A 16,058-nucleotide genomic window follows, 5' to 3' on the forward strand; every position below is an offset into this window, starting at 1 on the left:
TGACCCTCTTGCAAGCCCTTCCTCTCACCTCCCTCCCTCCCACACCTACTCTCTGTCATTCCATAGCCTCTCTCTTGCCGTCCCCTCCCACCCAAGTCCTCCCCTCCTCCATCAGCCTCTCTTTCACCTACCATCCTTCCTCCCACACCGACACTCCCCTGCCCTCCCTTCTCACTCCCACAACAAACCTCCCCCTTTCACATGCAGACACACCCTCCTCCCTGCACACACCCTCACTCCCCGTTACATGCCTATGCTCTCCCTCCCATCCTTACCTACACTCCCTATCAGCCACCCCAGTTCCTTCACGTTTGCCCTTCCTGCGTGCATCCCTCCCTCTACACATGCCCTCCAAAATTAAATAAATTTATTCACCTGCCCCAACAGTGGAAGCGGAGTGTTTCTCTCCAGTTTTGTGTGCAATACAAGCCTTGCTTTCAATCTGGTCCAGGAGTGCAGGACAAATGTAGCCAAATTGCTCTGCATCAAGAGTCATCTGTGGGGTCATTCCATGAGATGAAAGCAAAGTGTCTGCATTCAGGCACTGTAGGGATCATAATCATGCAAAAATTAAAAGATCCACTCAACCAATACAATAGCCTTGCTTTTCCTCTCACCTAGAAGTCCTTTCTTCTCTCATTGTAAACCACTCAAAACTATGCAACCCACCAGTTTAAACTCGGTGTTGTTTGGATACATGTGCATCTTTAAGGTTTTTGCAAAGATCTGTAGCACGGGTTGTGGATGAGATAATTGGTTAGCTCGCTCTGCTGCTGGGTTATTGTTGTTTGGTCCTGCTTGGGTACATATGCATGGGCAGGGCAATCCAGAGACTTAGTTGCACAGGATTCCTGTGAATGACCACATTCCTGACAATAGGTAAATGATCAGAAACATAACTCTACCTTTCTTCTCCACAGATGCTGCCAACTGGTGAAGTCACACTTCCTGCTTTCATTCTCGATTAAAATCCACAGTATTTCATTTTGTAGAGAACAAGGAGTTTCTAGAACATATGCTCCATAATTCAATGCCTCAGTCATCCAGACCCTCCAGTTATCACTCTTGCTAACTTGAAGGACTTGCTGTACATATTTTTAAGTGGCAGTATCAGACACAGTTAGTACAGTTTAGGACACAGCTAGTGTTAAAACAAAAAGGAACAATCAGAGAACAAGGGGGCCCTGGGTATCCTTTATTACGTTATTTATTTATTTTGCTCATGCAAGGGACATAAATCCATCACTGTTTAAGAAACTCAAGAACAAGCATCCAAGAAATCTATGGATGGTGAATTTCCAGCTTATAGAGTGCACTGCTTCCCACTTTAGAATGTAGCTTGACCAAGGGCACACTTACTTCCATACTGGACTATTCTAATATTCCCTGTGCCGATTTTGCATCTCCCACACTCGAGAAACTTCAGCTTATCCAAACTCTACTCTCCATGTTCTAACTCTCACCAAATCCCATTCCACTATCACCTCTGTCCTTGCTGACTGGTTCCCAATCTAGTGATGTTTCAAATACAAAATTCTCATCCTTGTCTTCAAATCATAGCCTTGCACTCCTCTCTAATCTTCAACTGTACAAGACTTCAGTATTCCTCCAACTCTGGCCTCTTGCCCATCCTTGATTTTGGTTAATTTATCACTGGCAGCCATGCCTTCAGCTTTTGGACCTTATGTCCGGAATTTTCTCCCAAAACCTTTCCATTTTCCTTTTCCCCTTTGAGTCCTCTTTTAAAACAGATCTGTTTGACTGAGCTTTTAGTCATATATCTACGTCAGTTTTGGTTTAATAATATTGGTGAAGCACCTTGAGATGTTTTACTCTATTAAGTCTGCTACATAGATGCAAGTTGGTGTAACGTTAATACAGCTAACTTAAAATGACTTGCAGAGACATTGGCATAGTGGTAACATCACTGGACTAGTAATCTAGAACTCTAAACTGATTTTCTAAAAAGAATTTGAAAGCACCAAAGCAAGACATCCCTTTGCAAAGTATGCGCCACAAGAGAAATGTGATCTTACCTCCTCTCCTTTCGGGTCTTTATCTGTGTGGTTTTCAAGTGGATTACTTCTTTTTTGAACCTCATTACTGTCTTTGCGAGTAGAATCTTCTGTTGATGGCAAGCCAGACATTCTGGTGTTGTAACTGTCAGTCGTACCAAACTCAGCTTTACGTTTATCCATCAAATGTGTATTTGTTGTAGCTGGAATTGCACTGGGAGGACTGCGTGCTGCCCTCATGTGCTTTTTGGCTCCAGATTTATCTTCAGCAGGGACGCCGGATGGCGGAGTCACACCTGATGAATGGCTGTGCTTTGGAGAGATTCCAGTCTGTTTGGGAGTGGTTTGTATGCCAATTTTCAACCTAATATGTCGGCACCCTGGACAGCAGGGATGATGAATGTTTCCTTCTGCTGATACCGTATGTTTCTTTGAGACATGATCAAAATGACTGTGCCTGGTTTTAATTGTCCTGACTTCACCAACTCCGATATTGCACAGGAGTTTCTCTAAACCTTCCATTGTCAGGGTGCCATTTTCACCATATTGATCAAAAAGTTTTTGCAGATAGTAGTTCTGTTCAAACATCGCTTTATTTCTGTCCAGACCTGTATTGGTTGCATCTGGAAGAGGGAGGTGGCCATGTTCACCAATTGCTGTGCATTCGGTATCATGATCAACGTGACCACAGCTTCCGTTCCAAAATGAAATCAGTAGGCAGGTCAAGAAAAAATTGAGAGGTAGATATCTCATTACCCAAACCATTCCTGCCACCAAGAAGAAACAGATTATATTTACATACTCATCTGATTTACTACAGAGACTACGTAAACAGCAATGCAGCACCAAATTAAGCAGATTATTTTCCAACATGTTCAATTCTAGTCCGATTGTAATCAGTGCTCATAAACTTTAGATCAACCTCTTCCTGTCCTCTGGCAGTGCACTAATGTTTTACTCATAATACAATAGGGTTATAATTGACCATAATTATAAAAGCTAGCATTGCGCAATAAATTCTGACCTTGCCTGCAACACCTACATCCGGAGAACAATTCTTCACAACCATAAAAATGGCTACTGCTCAGTGTAGTTAAATAAATACAACTTCTTGTATTTAAACAACTGGTGATATTCAGCCTGCTAAAAACTGGTTGTTATTAAATTCACTGTTTTTGGGAGCCTGCTGTATGCAAATCACATGCCATGTTTCTTCCATCACAGCAGTGTCTACTTTTCACAAAGTCCTTCAGAGGCAGCTAAGCACTCCAAAACATCCTGAAGACATGGAAAACAGTTTGGAATGTAAATGTTTCCTTCCAGCCTTTCAGTCACCGAGATTTTGCCACCTTCAACATTACCCTCATTCCTCATACCTTTAATACTGCCTCCAGTGTTCACTCCCCTCTCCTTCTGATCCACCTCACACACCAAAATCCCAAACCTTACTTTTCACTATTCCGTTAAGCCAAAAATACCAGGATTAAAACTTTAGAGAGTAAGCCTCACATTAAATATAGTTCTAATCACTATATTTAATATTGCCCATTGCCACTTTACTATCCTAAATATCCTATTCACTAGGCTTTCCAGTCCCAATTTCACTCCCCATTCCCTCCTTGCTGCTGGAGTCCGAGGTCAAAACAGGTAGAGGCCCTGAAGAAGAGGCTCAAAAACCACGAGAACTACGGACCCTAACTCATCTCACCCTGATCTCCTTCTTTTTCATTCCCTCTGGCTGTTAATTGAGCACCTCCCTCTCAATGACACTCACTCACCTCCCCTCCCTGCACCTCTCTCACAAACTGACTATCCCTTCCTCACCTCTCCCCCACACAGTCAGTGATCCCTCACTCTCCTCAATTCCCCCACCCCCCCACCACCGGACAGTCACTGACACCTCTCTCCCCCCCCCAGACACTCACTGACCCCTCACACCCCTGTCTCCGCCCAGACACTCACTGACCCCTCACACCCCTGTCTCCGCCCAGACACTCACTGACCCCCTCACACCCCCGTCCCCGCCTGGACACTCACTGACCCCTCACACCCCTCCTCATCCCCCACCCAGACACTCACTGACCCCTCACACCCCCCCTCCCCACCAAGACACTCACTGACACCTCACATTCCCCTCCTTCCGGACACTCACTGACCCCCCACATCCCTCCTCTCCCCCATGACACTCATTGACACCTCACATCTCCCCCCCCCCCCCCCCACCCCACCCCAGACACTCACTGACCCCTCACATCCCCCTGCCCCCAGACACTCAGTGACACCTCACACACACCTCCCCGCCCGGACACTCACTGACCCCTCACATCCCCCCACACCCCCACGACACTCACTGACCACTACATCCCCCCTCACCCCCACGACACTCACTGAACCCTCACATCCCCCTTCACCCCACCGACACACACTGACCCCTCACATTCCCCTCCCCCCCCTGGCCCGGAAACTCACTGACCCCTCACACCCCCACGACACACACTGACCCCTCACATTCCCCTCCCCACCCCGGCCCGGCCCGGACACTCACTGACCCCTCACATTCCCCTCCCCACCCCGGCCCGGACACTCACTGACCCCTCACCCCCGGACACTCACTGACCCCTCACCCCCCCCACCCCCGGACACTCACTGACCCCTCACATCCCCCCCCCGGCCCGGACACTCACTGACCCCTCACATCCCCCCCCCCCCCCGGCCCGGACACTCACTGACCCCTCACATCCCCCCCCGGCCCGGACACTCACTGACCCCTCACATTCCCCCCCCGGCCCGGACACTCACTGACCCCTCACATCCCCCCCCGGCCCGGACACTCACTGACCCCTCACATCCCCCCCCCGGCCCGGACACTCACTGACCCCTCACATCCCCCCCCCGGCCCGGACACTCACTGACCCCTCACATCCCCCCCCCCGGCCCGGACACTCACTGACCCCTCACATCCCCCCCCCGGCCCGGACACTCACTGACCCCTCACATTCCCCCCCCGGCCCGGACACTCACTGACCCCTCACATTCCCCCCCCCCCGGCCCGGACACTCACTGACCCCTCACCCCCGGACACTCACTGACCCCTCACATCTCCCCCCCGGCCCGGACACTCACTGTTTTCTCTTTCTCTTCGGACACTGAACGTTAAACGCGTGGACTCGCGATCCCGCGCAGTCGCAATGGCATCGACTCAGCAGCGGCGCCCGGTGTTAGTGACCGGAACTGCTGCGGCGCCAGCACAAAGAGGTCTGGAAGACGGGTCAAACAGAGGGACTATTATGGAGAGGGAGGACAAGTGAGGACGAGAGAGTGTAACTATTACAGAGAGAAGCCTAAAGAGTGTGACTGTTAAAGAGAAAGGCTAGACAGAACGACTAATAGGTTGAATATTAGAGGCCCAAAAATTAAGAGTTAAAGAGTGACGATTGGACAGAGAAGCCCAGAAAGAAGGGGCTAGAGAGAGCAATTATTTAAGAAAAGTCAAGAGACAGTGACTACCAGAGAGGCCCAAAGAAAATAATCTAGTTGAGTGACCCACAGGGAGAGAGAAAATGTAATACACAGACATTGACCTGGATAAAGTAAGCTATACAAAGTAAAAAAGAGCTGGCGAGAGTGATTATTAGGAAGAGAGGGACCCACGGACAGAATCATGGAATTTTTCAGCACAGAAGAAAGCTATTCAGCCCATTGTGTGTGCACTGGTTCAAGAAAGAGGTAGTCTCATTATCCAGCCCTATCTCCATTGCTCTGTCTGTTCATGTACATAAATACATGTCCAATTTGTTTTTTGAAAGCACCTATGGAATCTGCCTCCAACACTCTCCCAGGCAGCATATGCCAAATCCTAACAACTCTCTGAGTAAAAATGTTTCTCCTCATTTCTCTTCTGCTTCCCTTGCTGATAATCTTGAGATTGTGACTTGTCATTACTGACATCAACCAATGGAAACAATATCCTTCTTGTCAAAATTGTTCATAAATTTGATTCCTCAAAAATTCAACTCTTTGTCTTCTCTGCTGCAAGGAGAGTAAGTCCAATTTCTCAAATCATTCCTTCTATATATTTTCTGTCATTTCTGGTATTATTCTAATAAATTGCCTTTGCACTCCCTCCAGGGCTTTAATACCCTTCCTTAAATAAGGTGCTCAGAACTAAACATTATGGTTCCAAATATGGTCTGACCAATGATTTGTGGAGATGTATTACTACTTCCCTGCTTTTATACTCTATACCTCTATTTATAAACCAAAAGATCCTATAAGCCTTCTTAACAACTGTTCCAACTCGCCTGTCCACTTTCACTTGAACCCCTAACGTCCCTCTGTTCCTGTACTCCCGTAAAGTTATATCATTGAACCTGTGATGTCTCTCCAGGTTTCTTCTACTCATCACTTCACATTTCTATGCATTGAAATTCATCTTCTAGGTTTCTGTCCAGTTTGCCAATTTGTCATTGTCTCTCTGAGGTCATCTTTACAATTTGTTCTTCTGTTTAAGTAAGTATAAAATGCAAATACAGAGATGTTAACCTCAGCATGCATCTCCAAGTCATTTATAAACATCAGAAAAGTCAAGGTCCCTGCACCAGTCTCTTGGGAATATCACTACTGGAGTCCAGACTTGTTTTTTGTCTGAAAAATACCCTTCTGTAACTACCCTCTGTTTCCTATCATTTAGCATGGAGAGTGGCCCAGAGAGAAAGAGAGACTAACACATAGAAAGACTGTGACCCACACAAAATAAGCCATAGACAGCATGATCCATGGAGAGAGAATAATTCATAATGAGAGACTAAGAGTGACCCAGTTGGACCGAAAAGAGAAAGTTATAGTTACCCATAGAATCTGACACAGTGAGTGAATGACAGAGTGGCCGATATGCTGATTGTCCAAGTCACTGATCCCAACCCCTTCTTACTTAGATTAGATTACTTACAGTGTGGAAACAGGCCCTTCGGCCTAACCGACCCGGCGAAGCGCAACCCACCCAGACTCATTCCCCTACATTTACCCCTTCACCTAACACTACGGGCAATTTAGCACGGCCAATTCACCTAACCTGCACATTTTTGGATTGTGGGAGGAAACCGGAGCAGCTGGAGGAAATCCACGCAAACACGGGGAGAATGTGCAAACTCCACACAGAGAGTCGCCTGAGACGGGAATTGAACCCGGGTCTCTCGCGCTGTGAGGTAGCAATACTAACCATCATGCTGCCCATGAACCTTACTGCCATCCCAACATATAGCACTTTTACTGTTTATATTTGCATTTATCTGTCCAATTGCATGTAAGTCCTCCCTTGTGATCCACATTGGAACTTATGTTTTACATGTCTGCAGAATTAAACCTAGAATTGTTTTCTGTATACAGCTTATTTATATGAAATGGAAATAGTATTGACTACACTCTCCGCATTATTCTCAGGATAAGGATTTGGATACTTCTTCATTCAAAGGTTTGCAATCTTTAGTATTACCTATAAATGTATTCAGCACGTTGTCTCAAACGCATTCTACATCTCATCCCGGTCATGTTATTTAATTTGTTTCTAAATTTATATTTCCCATCCCACTGTCCAACAGAAACGTCCTCATCTTGCTTTTAATTAATAATTTATATGAAAATCAAGTATATAGTTGAGATTTTATTTGTAACATCTTCGAAGTTCTCCCTTTTTCACTACGAAACCCACCCATTAAACTGCTAGAGCAGATAAACAGTATTGTCCTTAAGACTCTTTATTAAAGATAAAGAGTACTTTATTCAGGAATTGGTGTGATGCACGGCTCATGGGTCCACTATGGCACTATATCAAATGTAATATCACCACAGGATCAAACACATTAATTATTTGTCCTGTTTTTGAAATCTATTCTATACGCCTTGCAATATTTGATAGTCCCCGGGGTGCAGCTTACAACATTATGTACCTATAGGGTGTATTTCCTGTACCGTAATGTGATGAATATTGAAGATGCTCCAGGAGGATCCCCTCACCGGAAGTGACGCTCAATAGATGCGCCTGGCTGACTGATTTCCGGAGGGGCCTCGGGAACTCGGCACGGCACCTCACCCGGCTCCGGGGCTAGAGCTCCTTCCCCATTGCGGGGAGGGAGGGAGGTGAATGGGAGTCATGTCGGAACCTTGTGCGGCGAGTAATGGAGGTGAGGGAGGCTCCTGGAGTCGGGTCAAGAAAGGAGTAACATCGCCCGTCCCCTGGGTTGTGTGTACTGTACACCTATGGTTTGTGGAATGGGGGGGAAGGAGGTGTTGAAGGACACAGGGGGCGGTGAACTGATTTCAGTCTAGAATCTAAAATCTATTCGTTTAGTCAGAAAACAGTGGGAGTCTGGACCTCGCTGTCTCAAAGGATGGTAGATCTCACAAGGCTTTAAAAGTAATTCAATGTACTGGAACCAAAGAGGACTATGCACTAAATGATCGAAAGTGGATTAGACTGAATAACTCTATTCGGACCAAATGGTCTCATTCTGTGCCATAAGTTGTTTGACTTTTTTTTCCAATAAATCATAGGGTAATGACAAAAAGAGTGCTATTCCATCTGCTTAGTGACAGAGTAAGCAGGTTAAGAAACATTTGTTGAGATTGTTTAAGATTTTGAATTAAACTTAAGTTTTCTGCAAAATATGCTGATGTGCATAAATTGTAACAATGGTTTGGCACAGTGGCTCAGTGATTACCACTGCAGCCTCACAGTGCCAGGGACTTGGGTTCAATTCCAGCCTCGGGCAGTTGTCTCTGTGGAGTTTGCACATTCTCCCTGCGTCTGTGTGGGTTTCTGCTGGGTGCTTCGATTTCCTCCCTCAATCCAAAGATGTATAAGTTAGGTGCGTTAGCCATGGGAAATGCAGGGTTACAGGGATAGGTTGGGATGGGTCTGGGAAGGGTGCTCTTTGGAGGGTTGGTGTGGACTTGTTGGGCCGAATGGCCTGTTTCCACACTGGGGATTCTATACACAAATCAGTTCTGTTATAATGCGTGATTCTTCAACGCAAATTGGCTTTAACACTATTGAAGAATTTGGACCATTTTTTTGTAGAATGTGAACTTTCCATAACTGTACTGGTTATAATCGGTCCCATTAATTTAAATGGCACAGCTATTGAATGATTTTCTTATAATGCGTGATCGCATGAGAACAGAGCTCTCACTTTATATCAGAACCAACTATATTCTGTATATAATCTTCTGTGCTAGCCAAAACTCTTCACTGAAACTCTCTATCCTGATTACCTCCCCATTGCTTTTGTTGTTATCCAATTTCTTTCAAAATATTTATTCACTACCTTTCAAAATATTTATTCACTACCTTTCTAAATAAGTTGTTGTTTGATCATGATTTGTAGTTATACTCTCTGAGTTTTGGAGACGAAGAGGTGATCTCATTGGAACATATATAATTCTGATAGGGTATGGGCTGAGAGGCTGTTTCTCCCTGGGCTGTGTAATCCCAGGATAAGAAGTCAGTTTGTGAATGAGATGAAAAATTCATTAACTTTTGCAGAAGCTAACTTTTGATTTTAGCTAAGTTTCCATTAGTGGTTCTAAAAATCTGCCATTTCCCCTGAATGTGAAGAAAAAATTGTCATATGAAAAACAGATATGCAAAATAAATGTCTTTGCTTTGTGTTGTAGATCAGAATACTGATGTGAAAACAGAGAGTAATTCTCTTTCTTCAGGAGTTGCTGACCATGTTAAGGAGCTTGCAAACAATGCTTATCAGGCTTACACAGTAAGTATTAGATCATAAAAAGTTACCATGAAGTTGAGTTTACTATAGGGCCAAGACAATGGCAGCATTTCTTTTCCATTAATTGAATTTCAAGGCCAGTTAACTTTTGTTGCGGGCTTTTGAATTTCTATGATCACTACCATCTTCCACACTGTTTGTGTCAACAGAAAAAAAAGACTTCTATAATCTGAAACTTAATGCCTGAAGTGTGATTATGTGAGGAAATGTCATGGTACTGTTATTCTTTACACCACTGAGTAGCAAATGTGAATTCAGCTCCCTTTTCTATGTATTACACATGCAGCACCAGTTAGGTTTATTTCCATGCAAATAGCACTGAATGAAACAGTCACAAAGTAATTGCAAATTTTGTACTACATCATGAAATTGCTCGTCAGAATATTTGGACCAGATGATCATAATGTGGAATTTTCTGCAGTTACCAGTTGTTATTGCAATGTGATAATGGGTAGAAAACAAGATAATGCACACCATCTATTTTTGAATCCGAGTAAAAAAGTGATTGGGGGTTCTTGGAGTGCAGTGGTAGTGTCCTCACCTCTGAGCCAGGATGCTTGGTTTCAAGTCTACCTGCTCCAGAGGTGTGTAATGTTGAGTCAAAATATCTAAAAAGGATAATTGTTCAAGTTAGCTTATTTGAAGTTTTAATGGAAAAGGGTATGGGAATTTATCATTTCAGGTCCGACAGAAATTTTCATTTGTTATCAGAATGCCAGGTCATAATGTCATTGTTTGCTGTAAGATCAACTGCTGCACTTTTGTTTGTTTTCCTTCCTCTAACAACATCCTGCATACTGTACTATATTAAAACTGCATCAGTGTTTATTCGGAGTGTATGAAGCTCCAGAAAATTGCTGCAAATCGCAGTTTTATTTATGCATGTTTTCTTACAATTTTCCATAGGCAGGACAGTTTGACACTTGTCTGCAATATCTGGGTCATTTGCAAGAGCTGAACAAAGATGATTACAAAATATCTCTGAATAAAGCAGTGGCAGAGTTCTACAAAAATGGACAGACTTTGACAGATACCTTGAGACAGACTCTTAACCTGTTGAAAAATCAGGTAAGACTGAAAAACCACAGATGTCGTTTTAATTTTTGTCTGATCTACATAAAATGTTAGTAAAGAAAGACCTTTTGAGGCATCTCTCCAAAAAGGCATTTTTGTTTTGAACCAACATCTCAATGTTTGGTTTAATAGCTTGCTACCCTATAGTCACTGCAATCCTCATTGTTGATTCACTTTTGGTTTCTCGCATCGATTACTATTTATCATCAAATGGTCTTTGCCTTTTCCTAATCCACACACTTAACAATTTGAAACTCTTCACAATGTGGTTAATATTCCCCTGTCAGTTGATACAATCTGCATACAATCTACATTTAGAATTGCAAAATTGTAACAGAACTTGGCTCTTCAGTTTGTGTTGCCTTTGGCATGCATGTTCCTGCTTGAAGCTGAGATGCAAAAGAATTTCCCCTCTGAATGCCCAAAGTCTTTGGATGCTCTTCCCCAGAGAGCAGTGGAGGCCAGGTCATTGAATATGTTCAAGCTGTGTTAGACAATTTTTTGATCAACAAGGGAGTCTAAGGTTGAAGGATAGTCAGGAAAGTAGAGTTAAGGTCACAATAGGATTAACCCTGATTTTATTAAATGAGCAGCCTTGAGGGGTGAAATGACCCACTCCTATTTATTATGCTCTTATCTGTCTTAATCAAAGCTTCTTTTCCAATCTTACTTCACATCCTTTCAGTTGCTTTAAAATATTTTCAAATACTCTCTCATTTCAAAGAGAATTCTATTAAATCTCTGCCTCCAGCTTGCATATGCTTGTTTTCTCCCAGTGATGATTAGATTAGATTACTTTACAGTGTGGAAACAGGCCCTTCGGCCCAACAGGTCCACACTGCCCCGCCAAAGCATACCCTTACATCTACATCTATCCCTTACTTAATACTACGGGCAATTTAGCATGGCCAATTCACCTAACCTGCACATCTTTTGGACTGTGGGAGGAAACCGGAGCACCCGGAGGAAACCCACGCAGACACGGGGAGAACGTGCAAACTCCACACAGTCAGTCGCCTGAGGCGGGAATTGAACCCGGGTCTCTGGTGCTGTGAGGCAGCAGTGCTAACCACTGTGCCACCGTGCCGCCCACAATAGACAATAGGTGCAGGAGTAGGCCATTCTGCCCTTCGCGCCTGCACCACCATTCATTATGATCATAGCTGATCATCCTTAATCAGTATCCTGTTCCTGCCTTATCTCCATAACCCTTGATTCCACTATCCTTGAGAGCTCTATCCAACTCTTTCTTAAATGAATCCAGAGACTGGGTGCCCACTGCCTTCTGGGGCAGAGCATTCCACACACCCACCACTCTTTGGGTGAAGAAGTTTCTCCTCATCTCTGTCCTAAATGGCCTACCCCTTATTTTTAAGCTATGTCCTCTGGTTTGGGACTCACCCATCAGCGGAAACATGTTTCCTGCCTCCAGAGTGTCCAATCATTTAATAATCTTATACGTCTCAATCAGATCCCCTCTCAGTCTTCTAAACTCAAGGGTATACAAGCCCAGTCGCTCCAATCTTTCAACTTAAGATAGTCCCGCCATGCCAGGAATTGACCTCATGAACCTACACTGCACTCCCTCAATAGCCAGGATGTCTTTCCTCAAATTTGGAGACCAGAACTGCGCACAATATTCCAGGTGCAGTCTCACCATAAATTGTTTCCCTGTCAGATCGGGCTGTAGTATTTGTTGACAATATTCTGCAAATAGGAAGATGAGGAGAGGCTGAGGGGGATCATTTGGTGATTGCATAATGAGTAAATAACGAATTAGCGGTAGTTTTGGATAGTAGGGTGAAGGGCTGGAGAACTGGTTGGGCTATGAATTGTCTTGTGAGGTGGTTAGACTGAAGAAGTCAACAAGTGGATGGGACACAGGGTTTGGAAGTAGAATATGAGGGTGGGAAAGAATACTGAGGAGAATTACTGTAGGAGACCTTTCAATTCATCAGGAGTTCTTTCTTGGAAGCAAATTGAAAATGAGAGCGTTAACTTGAAGTACTTATTTGGGTTACTGTCTCTATTGGGTTGTTTTAGGTGCATTCCACAGTTGAAGAAATGGATGGACTGGATGATGTTGAGAACAGCATGCTTTATTATAATCAAGCAATCATTCTTTACCATCTCCGCCAGTACACTGAAGCTATATCAATTGGAGAAAAACTCTACCAATTCATAGAGCCTTTTGGTAGGTAGTTCTTGTTCACTCTACTTGGTTATATATCAATAGGATTGATTTAGTCATGGTGCTTAAATATCTGTGTTCTTTTAATACTTTTACTGTCTTGTGAAAAGCTGACAATTGTAGTATGAGTACTGGAATACATCAGCACAGTTCTCATGTCTAGGAAGTAATTCCCAAGCCTCCCTCAAAGTTTCTCCTAGTGTTGGTACTAGATAAATTGCCTCCTTTGAAAACTCATTCTGTGTATTCATTTCCCTCTGCACAAAATTGCTAATTCTTGATTTTTTTTTCCATCTCAACCTGTTCAGACATGTTATGACACAAGAGGATAGTATGTGTATGGAATGAGCTGCCAGAGGAAGTGGTGGAGACTGGTACAATTGCAACATTTAAAAGGCATTTGGATGGGTATATGAATAGGAAGGGTTTGGAGGGATATGGGCCAGGTGCTGGCAGGTGGGACTAGATTGGGTTGGGATATCTGGTCGACATGGACGGGTTGGATCGAAGGGTCTGTTTCCATGCTGTACTATGACTCTATGACCTCTGAGGTAGGGACACTACCACTCCATTACAGAGCCTTAACTTACTAATTCTAAGGTACTTTTTCACCCTCCTTATAAGTTGAATGTCATGTCCTCTCAAATTCAAATCTGTTTTAAAGTTATTGAGTTTGCCTTGTATTTTCTACTTCGAGATCTTCAATAGGTTTTGTTTTAACATTTCCTAACATCCCAGTTTCTCTGATGCGTGATCTCAGTCCTTGAATGAGTTCCCCCTTTTTGAGACAACTCTTTCTATGGCTAAATATTTATCCGTAGTAAGTGACCATGTTAAAAAAGTAGGACTGAATCAGACATCTTTACAAAGCTTGGATTTTGTGCTCCAGTTCCCCAACAGTGTGACCCAGATTGCTGTTTGTCACATTTGTTGCCTTGCACGCCACTGATAGCTTCAATGATCAATAGTCCATCGGCTGTGCCCAAATTCCTCTCCTGTGTCATATCTTAAACAATGATACTGGTATTTGTTTATTATATTCACATTTGATGTTGCAATTTTCTCTGTAAATGGCATCCCTCTTCTTTCAGTCCAACTTTCCAAGATATGTTGGGGGGATTGTGCATTCCAGGTTTTATTTTTGTCCTTTTGAGGTTATCATTTGGAGAGGCTTGTATCAGTTTTTCTATGGACAGCAGTACAAAAGAATAGATGAGAATAACTGAAGGATATTCTACACAAAGATTTAAATATATAAATCTACTCTCTCATCAATTTCCTGCAGGACATTATTGAATTATTGCAGGGAAATCAAGTTACACTTGTATATTGATGTTCCACTAATACTCCCCTATCATTCTTATGAAACACTAAATAAAGCTTTGTTAAAACAGTTGGTAGGCAGAGCATCCATGTAAAATAAATGTAAGAATGACAAAATTCAAATAATTGCAACAATTTATACTGCTGGAGGGAAAAAAATATCCAATCAGCATCCTTTTCTCCTGTGGTATAAATTGTGGCCATGTGAAAGTTGATATTCTTGTGTTTGTCCCAATAAGTGTAAAATCAAATGCTTCAGCAGCATTTTAAGCAATATAAATGTTTGTTGAAAATAATGAGTTAATCTATATAGTAAATCTTTCTTTTGGAAATTAATCTAGAGGTTATTTAAAGTTTTATTTGCAGCAAACATTGGAACCACAAAAGCTTGATATGACTGACCCCAAGCTGTGCCTGTCTCTTTGGGCTTTGAGGTGCTTGGTGCTCAGATCATTAAAATCTGATTTGTTTCTGTCTCCAATCTTTAAGCAGAAGAGAAATTTGCCCAGGCTTTGTGTTTCTTGCTTGTTGATCTTTATCTATTGACGTACCAGCCTGAGAAAGCTTTGCTGCTGCTTGCTGTTCTGGAGAAAATGATTTCACAAGGGAGCAATAAAAATGGCAAGTCCAATGAGGTTAGTATATTTAAATTTTTTGAAATTTTAATGGCAAATATAGCTTTTAATACAATTTACTGTTTAAATTTCCTTCACACTTCGGCATAAACAAACTCCCTTTCTGAGAGCTGCTTTTAGTTCAATAAGGTTGCACTAGCTTTTCTAGCCAGTAATGTGGACTCATCTCTTTGTAGATAAGTGATTTTGCTAAGCGTATGAAGACAGTAGGTTGTAACTGGAAACAAACAAAAACTGAAGTTGCTAGAGAAACTCAGCACGTCTGGAAGACAAAGGGGTAAAATCTATTTAGGAAGATTTTAGAAAAGCCAAGGGGCAGCAAACATTGGTAGAAATAGTGTCTAGGCTGCCAATGGTTATGTAGGGCAAGGTATAAATTAGGGAAGTAAGGGTACATTCAGTAAAGCTAATGCAAAGTCAAAGGTAAATTCAATCTATATACAGACTAGGTAAATCTAATGAGCTCCAATGCTTTGGAGGATGAATTCCTAAAATGTGTACAAGATGGTTTTCTGGAGTAGTTTATTGAAGAACCCAGCAGAGAACAGCTATTCTAGATCTGTATTGTGCAAAGAGAAGGACCTGATTAATAATTTTGTAAAAGAACCTTGAGAGTTATAAGGTTTTTACAACACTGAAAGAGGTCCTTCAATTTGTCACAGAAAGTAGTTACCAGGAAGGCGGAGGAAACACTTCAAGTGTATCCTCATAGCCTCCGTTTTAAAAAAAAATCATAGGAATCCCTTGTCCAAGACTACCTCAACTGGAGAAGCAGCATCCATAAAGGTGCTAAGCATATTCGGTGTCTCTAAAAAGCCGAGATGGAGGTCACATGAGAGGGGCAGGCAAAAACACAAGTAAGGCAGAAGTGAGGAGTACGGATGCTGGAGATTAGAGTCGAGAGTGTGGTGCTGGTAAAGCACAGCAGGTCAGGCAGCATTTGAGGAGCAGGAATATTGACGTTTCGGGCCCTTCATGAAGGGCTTTTGCTGGAAACATTGATTTTCATGCTCCTCAAAAAACACAAGCAACC

General features: G+C 43.0%; 2 protein-coding genes across 8 annotated transcripts in view; one reads left to right on the plus strand and one right to left on the minus strand.

The window, feature by feature from the left end:
• The window catches only part of LOC140477316 (zinc transporter ZIP6-like), a 35,088-nt gene extending 27,024 nt beyond the window's left edge, over positions 1-8,064 (minus strand). Inside the window, exons 1-3 of one of the 6 annotated variants that reach the window (XR_011960707.1) lie at positions 3,392-3,847; positions 2,037-2,782; positions 376-544 (exon numbers count right to left, since the gene is read on the minus strand). Coding sequence is in view for 5 of the 6 variants with exons in the window: in XM_072570985.1 (XP_072427086.1) it covers positions 376-544; positions 2,037-2,780 (913 nt within the window). In the remaining variant the exon portion in view is untranslated. Of the gene's footprint in view, positions 1-375; positions 545-2,036; positions 2,783-3,039; positions 3,352-3,391; positions 3,848-5,138; positions 5,216-7,982 lie in introns of those variants that run through there. The other 5 variants (XM_072570985.1, XM_072570982.1, XM_072570981.1 and 2 more) reach the window with 5 other exon arrangements.
• cnot10 (CCR4-NOT transcription complex, subunit 10) overlaps positions 8,041-16,058 on the plus strand; it is a 36,006-nt gene continuing 27,988 nt past the window's right edge. The window contains exons 1-5 of one of the 2 annotated variants that reach the window (XM_072570979.1): positions 8,041-8,194; positions 9,687-9,784; positions 10,709-10,870; positions 12,920-13,070; positions 14,880-15,025. In XM_072570979.1, coding sequence (XP_072427080.1) covers positions 8,155-8,194; positions 9,687-9,784; positions 10,709-10,870; positions 12,920-13,070; positions 14,880-15,025 — 597 coding nt within the window. In that variant the 5' untranslated portion in view covers positions 8,041-8,154. The remainder of the gene's footprint in view (positions 8,195-9,686; positions 9,785-10,708; positions 10,871-12,919; positions 13,071-14,879; positions 15,026-16,058) is intronic. The other variant, XM_072570980.1, reaches the window with a different exon arrangement.

This window comes from Chiloscyllium punctatum, chromosome 5, assembly GCF_047496795.1.
Source record: "Chiloscyllium punctatum isolate Juve2018m chromosome 5, sChiPun1.3, whole genome shotgun sequence".
In the NCBI taxonomy this organism is placed as follows: Eukaryota; Metazoa; Chordata; class Chondrichthyes; order Orectolobiformes; family Hemiscylliidae; genus Chiloscyllium; species Chiloscyllium punctatum.